Source organism: Bufo gargarizans, chromosome 7 (assembly GCF_014858855.1).
Source record: "Bufo gargarizans isolate SCDJY-AF-19 chromosome 7, ASM1485885v1, whole genome shotgun sequence".
NCBI classification, from domain to species: Eukaryota; Metazoa; Chordata; class Amphibia; order Anura; family Bufonidae; genus Bufo; species Bufo gargarizans.
Genome location: NC_058086.1, coordinates 162,076,692 through 162,085,888, shown reverse-complemented (window position 1 = coordinate 162,085,888; position 9,197 = coordinate 162,076,692). Strand labels below are relative to the sequence as shown.

Here is a 9,197-nt window from a genome sequence, read left to right as displayed (position 1 = left end):
TATCAGAAAGCCACTAATCAGCTATTGATGACCTATCCTGAGGATCAATAGTGTGCTGCCCAAAAACCACTTTCTTGTGCTAAGGGGGTTGTCCAGGATCAGCCACGCCACACCTGTCCACGTCTTGTGTCCATTCACTATAATAGAGTTGAGCTGCAGTACCAGGCACAATACATGGACCAACTAAAGCAGCCGTGGTGTTCTCATCGTGTAGAACAGCTTTCTTCATTTTGGTACAGAGACTCCTAACTACAACATTTTTATAAAAGTGGTTTGCAGAAAGAAGAAATAAAAAAAAATTCTTAACCCTTTAGTGACCACACACATTTTTTTTAAAATCACATTCCAAGAGCTATAACTTTTGTTTTTTCATCAATGTACTTGTATGAGGTCTTATTTTTTGCAGGACAATTTATAGTTTTTAATGCACCATTTGGGTACATGTAATGATGGATTAAATCCAAGTCTGTTGGACAATGCAAAAATATTCTGTCCCGCCCTTCTTGACCTATCGGACCAGTAGTTTCACCTGTATAGGCATTATAAGATGTTAAGTTATACAACTAGGTGAAAAAAAAAAAAGAGACATAAGAAATACCAGGATTTAAACTAAAAATGTTGAATCTGTCAAATCACAGCTCTTATAAAAGCCCCCGTCCATTCATTTAGGTTGATTTTCCCCATGGTCTTGGCCAAGTTCCTCACAAGTGATAAAGGACTTTCAAGGTCTGCTTTTCCTCTTGTCCTCAAAAAGGCTCTTCAGCATGTATACTTGGGTGACGCACACCACAACCATCACCACCAAGTTGACCATGGACCAGAAGTTTACTCTGTCATAGTTACTCTCCTGGATATTGCGATCTCTTGCTTCAAAGGCCTTCAACAGAGTCTGGATCTGGAGGCTTTTTCCCAATCTTGCTTTGACACTGTTGATGGTTTCCTGGGGAGAGGGTCACAAAAAATAAAATAAAAATACAAGTTAAAAAATAAAACCTCTCAAACTGGAGGACTGGGCTCGAATTGCTAGAAAGACTTTTGTCCGAAGGACCATAACAGATTCTTTAGTGGTCTATGACACAAGGTGACGGTGGTCCTCATTAAAAGGGAATGTGCCACCTAAAACAGGATAGTGACACATCCTTTTTTCCTAACCTGTATTTTCTAATTGTAATTTTCATTCTAGTTCCCGAGCATGATTATGGGGTTGGCAATCTTGCCTGAGAGGTAATCAGTATTTACAGCAGGCACCATGGGCCATAGACACAATGGACAAGAGGGGGATTTTTAATACCCTCCCCCTCCTAAACCGACCTTTCCCTGTGGGTCCAAAATTGACTTCAGTACCCCGCTGACTTCTCGGCGGTGTACTAAGGGCACAATTTATCAATGGGGCAGGAGTGCACATTGCTGCTCCTGCCCCCTGGAGGTTTACCAAATCCTGGCATAGCACATGGGTACAATAATAAAGTATATTTACAAACAGTATTATGGCATTAGGGACTTGTTAACAAAAATGTATTCAAAAGTTTAGTTACTTTTTAAGTTACCATGTTGTCTTCACACAGAAGCATCAAAAAAAATGGGGAAAAAAAATATATCTCTCTCTCTCTCTCTATATCGAAATGTAGAGGAAGTGCTACATAAAAAAGAATCGCTGAGGCTAGGTTCACATCTGTGCTGGTGTCTTCTGTTACAGCGAAGCTTCCTCATGGGACGCACACCAACGCCGCCCCATTGTACTCTTATAGCCAATGCATTCAGACACTATGTGTCCATCACGCGAAGGGTTTATCTTTAGCTTCCATTTACTCTTTCTGAAGAATAAAATGTCTGAAGCAAACCGGATCAAAGCCTTGAGGGTAGGCTCACACCTCCGTCTGACATGAGTAAACCAAGGACAAATACATATCCAAAATCTCTTCCTTCTTGTAATCTCAAAAGCAGTAACGAACTGAAAGTCATGCCAGTCCATGTAGCATACAGCTGGAAAGTTCATATGCAACAGTAGCATCTCAGTCAGCCGGACAAAAACCAGCACTTATTTCGAAAGGCGGCTGAATCCCCGGCCGATGCATATTCACAATATATACCATAAACATCCGATAGATGCGGGTCCCACCTCGAGAACGGGGCCCCATTTGCCGACTGCAACATCTGGAGTGGTGGCTGCGCATGCGCGGCTCTCTTCATTCACTTCTATGGAAATTCAGAAACCAGCCAAATGCAGAAGTGAACGACGAGAGCCACAAGTGCCGCCACCAAACGGGGCCCCATTCTCAAGGTAGATGTCGGTCCTAAGGATGGAGACCTGCATCTATCGGTCTATTAAATGCGCGACAAACACAACGGAACAAAAAGTTTAGAGATATTTGGATAAATAATGTTAAAAATGAGAAGCCCATAAATCTTGCCCAATATCCAGCTCTGCAGATAACAGATTCTCGTGTCCTAGGTCTGTAATCCTTCGTGTACGCAGGAACGCCCTTTTCTATTTACCTTGTAAGGTTGCAATAAGTTTTATTTGCAGCTTCAATTGATCAAACATCACATCAGAAAAGGATGTCAGCAGCAGTAAATGGAGTCTAATTAACAATAAATATGGATATTACAGATGTTAAATATGTAACGAGGAATAAGCTTGTTCATGTTCGGTGAAGCCGTCAGCATTCTGGACTCTGTCCATCTTCTCTGAAAGTTCACGCAAATATGTAACTTTTTATTAGCAAGGCGCCCTGCCCTGACAATTTCCTGCCAGCGCTGCCACAGTGTTGGCACAGGCTCTGCATCAGAACAGTGTCTGCGCAGGCGCAAATGCTGCTCTGTAGCCGAAATAGAGCCTGTGCCCTCGCTAATCTGTGCAGCAGCGCTGGCAGGAAATTGTCAGGGCAGGGCTACAGGTCCTTCTAAAAAAATTAGCATATTGTGATAAAGTTCTTTATTTTCTGTAATGTACTGATAAACATTAGACTTTCATATATTTTAGATTCATTACACACCAACTGAAGTAGTTCAAGCCTTTTATTGTTTTAATATTGATGATTTTGGCATACAGCTCATGAAAACCCCAAATTCCTATCTCAAAAAATTAGCATATCGTGAAAAGGTTCTCTAAACGAGCTATTAACCTAATCATCTGAATCAACTAAGGCTACTTTCACACTAGCGTTCGATCGGATCCGTTCATATTAATGCAGACGGAGGCTCCGTTCAGTACGGATCCGTCTGCATTAATAACTTAGAAAAAATTCTAAGTGTGAAAGCAGCCTGAGCGGATCCGTTCAGACTTTCAATATAAAGTCAATGGGGGACGGATCCGCTTGAAGATTGAGCCACAGGGTGACATCTTCAAGCGGATCCGTTCCCATTGACTTACATTGTAAGTCTGAACGGATCTGCTCGCCTCCGCACGGCCAGGCGGACAGCTGAACGCTGCAAGCAGCGTTCAGCTGTCCGCCTGTCCGTGCGGAGGCGAGCGGAGGCTGAACGCCGCCAGACTGATGCAGTCTGAGCGGATCCGCTCCATTCAGACTGCATCAGGGCTGGACGGAGGCGTTCGGGTCCGCTCGTGAGCTCCTTCAAACGGAGCTCACGAGCGGACCGACGAACGCTAGTGTGAAAGGAGCCTAATTAACTCTAAACACCTGCAAAAGATTCCTGAGGCTTTTAAAAACTCCCAGCCTGGTTCATTACTCAAAACCGCAATCATGGGTAAGACTGCCGACCTGACTGCTGTCCAGAAGGCCATCATTGACACCCTCAAGCAAGAGGGTAAGACACAAAGAAATTTCTGAACGAATAGGCTGTTCCCAGAGTGCTGTATCAAGGCACCTCAGTGGGAAGTCTGTGGGAAGGAAAAAGTGTGGCAGAAAACGCTGCACAACGAGAAGAGGTGACCGGACCCTGAGGAAGATTGTGGAGAAGGACCGATTCCAGACCTTGGGGGACCTGCGGAAGCAGTGGACTGAGTATGGAGTAGAAACATCCAGAGCCCCCGTGTACAGGCGTGTGCAGGAAATGGGCTACAGGTGCCGCAATCCCCAGAAACAGCGGCAGAAGCGCCTGACCTGGGCTACAGAGAAGCAGCACTGGACTGTTGCACGTCATTCGGAAATCAAGGTGCCAGAGTCTGGAGGAAGACTGGGGAGAGGGAAATGCCAAAATGCCTGAAGTCCAGTGTCAAGTACCCACAGTCAGTGATGGTCTGGGGTGCCATGTCAGCTGCTGGTGTTGGTCCACTGTGTTTTATCAAGGGCAGGGTCAATGCAGCTAGCTATCAGGAGATTTTGGAGCACTTCATGCTTCCATCTGCTGAAAAGCTTTATGGAGATGAAGATTTCATTTTTCAGCACGACCTGGCACCTGCTCACAGTGCCAAAACCACTGGTAAATGGTTTACTGACCATGGTATTACTGGGCTCAATTGGCCTGCCAACTCTCCTGACCTGAACCCCATAGAGAATCTGTGGGATATTGGGAAGAGAAAGTTGAGAGACGCAAGACCCAACACTCTGGATGAGCTTAAGGCCGCTATCGAAGCATCCTGGGCCTCCATAACACCTCAGCAGTGCCACAGGCTGATTGCCTCCATGCCACGCCGCATTGAAGCAGTCATTTCTGCAAAAGGATTCCCGACCAAGTATTGAGTGCATAACTGAACATAATTATTTGAAGGTTGACTTTTTTTGTATTAAAAACACTTTTCTTTAATTGGTCGGATGAAATATGCTAATTTTTTTAGATAGGAAATTTTGGGTTTTCATGAGCTGTATGCCAAAATCATCAATATTAAAACAATAAAAGGCTTGAACTACTTCAGTTGGTGTGTAATGAATCTAAAATATATGAAATTCTAATGTTTATCAGTACATTACAGAAAATAATGAACTTTATCACAATATGCTAATTTTTTTAGAAGGACCTGTATATATCCGGCCCTATCAATCTTGTGGCAGGTGGGCATTCGCGGGGACAACACCCCCTACAGGTGAAGAAGCCCTGTTGATGAGATGAATCGATATATACCACATGCATGTTGCTTTGCAGGTTGCCTTGGAACTGTATAGTGCGGCGGACACCTGTCAAAAGGAAAATCTTATGGCATAGCGAAGGGTGACAAGTCTACAAATATATTCAAAGGAGCAGTTCCCAGCACTGCAAACGCAATGTGACCATAGCCTAAAGAGGTATTCCCATCACAGACAATGGGGACATATCACTAGGATATGCCCCATTGTCTTATAGGTGCGTGGGTTCGGGAAATACAGCCGTCAGATTGAACACGCTTAGCCTAACATTGCTTCACTGCAGAAATGGTGCACTTACAATCATGATGCTTTCAGGAGTAAATTTTCGTATTCACATTAAAGGGGTTATCCCAGGATAAGTGTCTGACTGGTTGGGGGTCCAACCACTGGGATCCCTACTAATCATAAAAAGGAGGGTCACTTGTGGCATTCAAGCACTGCCACCCTATTCATTCTCTAGAGGACTGCTGGGGTACAGTTCTTGGCTATTTCCAGGAGTCCTATAGAGACTAAAGTGGTAGCAGGCATGCCCGACCACCGTTCCTTTCATAGGTGGGGCACAGGACCCCTGTTCTCATGATCAGTGGGGTCTCTGCAGTCAGACCCCCCATAGATTAGACACTTATCCCCTATAGCCTGTGGAAAGTAGAGAAGTTTAAATCATGAGTAGTGTTGAGCGAACTTGTGTTTTAAGTTCGGCGTCTAAAGTTCAGGTTATCGAAGAATCGCGTTATGGATTCCGCTACCACGGACCATCACGGAATTTAGAATCCATAACGCGATTCAATCGATTACCCGAACTTTAGACGCCGAACTTAAAACACAAGTTCGCTCAACACTTATCATGAGACAAGCCCTAACACCCAAATGTCCTGTGGCTCTACTGAACCAGACTCAAGATTATCTTATGGTCTAAATCCAGTCCAGTAGAACCACGTGAGGTCTGCTAGAATAAGTCCCTATAACGGTGGTTAAAGTGCACACCTCTTTACCTGCAGCCTGCATAAGCTACATCAGATAGAAGACTGAAAACCTTCTAGACCAATCGTAATACAAATGGTACCGACCAGTATATCCTCCAGCTTCATGTCCAAGAGATCTGTGCCGATGACGTAATTCTTCCAATCTTCTTGCTCTTCACCGTCATTCATGTGATCCAATATCAGTTCAAAGAAGATCACCTTTTCTGATATACGGCTGAAGGTGTTGTCAAAGCAGAACTCGTAGTCTCCATCCACAGTCTCCACCCTGCCGGACGAGAGGAAACTGGTACCATGTTTTGCTCTACCTGTAAACATCCTCATTGGCCCCTTCCAGCAGTCCTATGTAACTCACGTGTGGACGCCATCTGACTGACGATCCTCAGATAGGACCAGGTCTCCATTTGGAGAGAAGAGGTAGAAATCAATGTCTAAACTTGCACCATCTAGGACCTATACATAAAAACATATACAATGCAATCATGTATACTCATTAGTGTAAAATAATAATCAAGCACATGAACGACATAAAAAGGTGACTAATGCAACCTGTGTTTGTTATAATAACCCTAGAGGGAGGAGGTGCACAAAACTTACAGACCCTGGACTCCTACACTACCCATAGTACATTACGCTATGTTCCAATCTGCATCCTGTCACATGATGGATACTAGGGGCCCCCACAGACTTATAATGGGGCCCGTTAAAGGGGTTCTCCAGGCTTTTTAATATTGATGACCTATCCTCAGATCGGCGGGGGTCAGACATCTGGCACCCTTACCAATCATCTGTTTGGGGAGATGGCGCTCGCATTTCGCATGTGCCGTCTCCCGTCTCTCTGCTGTATGTCTATGGGGGCAGAAGCGGACAGAAAGAGAAGGCACTTGTGCATGGTGTATGCCTTCTCCCTGTAGAGCTGATTGGTGGGGGTGCAGGGTGTTGGACCCCCGCCAATCTGATATTGATGACCTATCCTGGGGATAGGTCATGAATATTAAAAAGCCCGGAGAACCCCTTTAAGGAGTCTTACCTTTCAGCTGAAAGAAAAGCGCAGCAAAGGGTGACTTTTAGCCCCTCGGGTGTCCATAGCCTTTAAAAGGGAACCTGTCATCACCTTTAGGCTGCCCATACTAACGGCAGAATAAAGTAGAGACAGGTGAGTTGATTTCAGCGCCCTGTCATTTATAAGTCAAAAGTAAGTGATTGCCGAGAATCAACATCACAATCACTGCAGACTGGGCCTGGAAGACAGTCACGGCCACCTGAGAAGAGTCCTGGTTATTCATGAATTCCTGCTGATGACTGACACCTAGTTTTCTCTTTCTCTCTAGGAGAGAACTGCCAATCATCAGCAGATGGTGAGAGAGCAGGAGGTTAGGAATAACCAGGACTCTTCTCAGGAAGGTTTGACTCTCTTCAAGGCCTAGGATGCAATGATTATGATGCTGGTTCTCAGCAACCACTTACTTTTAGCTGATGAGTGACACAGCGCTGAGATCAGCATGTCTGTCAGTACTTTATACTGCCCTCAGAGACGTCAGCAAAGTTGATTGCCCTTTAGGCACTGTTTATTTAAAGGGGTTATGCGGGTAGCTCCGCTATCCTGTGCTGCAACCACTTCCAGGATCACGTGGCGTACATTGGGTACGTGAGCCTAGCCTGGGGTTAGAACCCGGTCACACGCTGGTATTATAGGTTTCCCTCTCTTATTGAATTCCGTTATAGGTTCCTTTATGACAGAATGCAAAATGGAAGCCTTTAAAGGGAACCTGTCACCGGGATTTGGGGTATAGAGCTTATGACATGGGTTGCTAGATGGCCGCTAGCACATCCGCAATACCCAGTCCCCATAGCTCTGTGTGCTTTTATTGTGGAAAAAAAAGAATTTGATACATATGCAAATTAACCCGAGATGAGTCCTGTATGTGAGGAGTCAGGGACAGGACTCATCTCAGGGTAATTTGCATATGTATCAAATCATCTTTTTTCCACAATAAAAGCACACAGAGCTATGGGGACTGGGTATTGCGGATGTGCTAGCGGCCATCTAGCAACCCATGTCCTCAGCTCTTTACCCAAAATACCGGTGACAGGTTCCCTTTAAGAGACATTCAGTTTTGCTCCATCCTAATACATGTCTGTGGGGGGCACATAACGGTTCTGTTTGTTTCCGTTATACGGGGCTTGGATCCGTCTGACAAATGCATTGAAATACCGGATCAGTCTCTCCAGTGTCATCCGGAAAAACGGATCCGGTATTTATTTATTTTTTCATAGATTTAAAGATCTGCGCATGCACGGACTGGAAAAACGGATCTGTCAATGCAGAAATTTTAAAGATGGATCCAGCACTAATACACTCCAATGGAAATCCGGCATTCCAGCAAGTGTTCAGGATTTTTGGCCAGAGAGAAAACTGCAGCAGGCTGCGGTATATTCTCCGGCCAAATACGGTAAGAGGGACGGAACGGAAGACATCCTGGTGCATACTGAACGGATTGCTCTCCATTCAGAAGGCATGGGGATAAAACTGACAGAACTCAATACTGGAAAACAAAAACGCCAGTGTGAAAGTAGCCTAAGTCCATGCGGTTTTTGGGGCAGATCTGCTTCAAAAACCTCAAATTGAAATTTCCACTTTGTAGTGCTTTAAAAAAAAGCTCAAAAACTGCGCTAATTTTTTTAAAGTGTTTTTTAAAATCAGAGGTGTGAGCTGGCCCTGATTATTACTGATGCTGTGACTCCTCTCCCCCAGGACACCCAGAATGATCGGAGGGCAGCACGTCCTACCTGGTACTCTATCTCCAGGGTGGCATCCTTCTTCATGGTCTGGAAGAAGCACTCCTTCCGCCCGGCGGGGAGGGTGAAGGTGAAGTCATTGTCCACGGACTGGGAGAAGCTGCCGCATCGCTGCACAGTGTAGACTGCGGCCAACAGCAGTGTGAGCAGCGCCGCTTTCCCCATGCCAGCAGCAGAACCAGTGCCCGCTCCCAGTTCTCCCCAACTGCATAGAGGGTGCGGGGAGCGCGTGCGGAATCTCCCAAATGTGGGCTGTGCCCGGAAGAGGGCGGTGCAGCCAATCACCGGTGTCACTCTGGGGTCAGTACACCCGGCGGGTGATTCCTCCACGCCTTGCTGTACAGTGCAGCCCGACACTCCAGTCCATAGCCCCGCCCCTCCTACTAAGTCAACT

General features: G+C 45.5%; 1 protein-coding gene across 1 annotated transcript; it reads right to left on the bottom strand.

Moving 5' to 3' along the window:
* Positions 1 to 558: 558 nt before the first annotated feature.
* TMED5 (transmembrane p24 trafficking protein 5) lies at positions 559 to 9,197 on the bottom strand. Its single transcript, XM_044301499.1, has 4 exons — positions 8,795 to 9,197; positions 6,360 to 6,457; positions 6,092 to 6,272; positions 559 to 940 (listed from the first exon to the last, which is right to left on the bottom strand). The coding sequence occupies exons 1-4, from the start codon at positions 8,966 to 8,968 to the stop codon at positions 722 to 724; spliced, it is 672 nt and encodes a 223-aa protein (XP_044157434.1). The 5' UTR covers positions 8,969 to 9,197; the 3' UTR covers positions 559 to 721.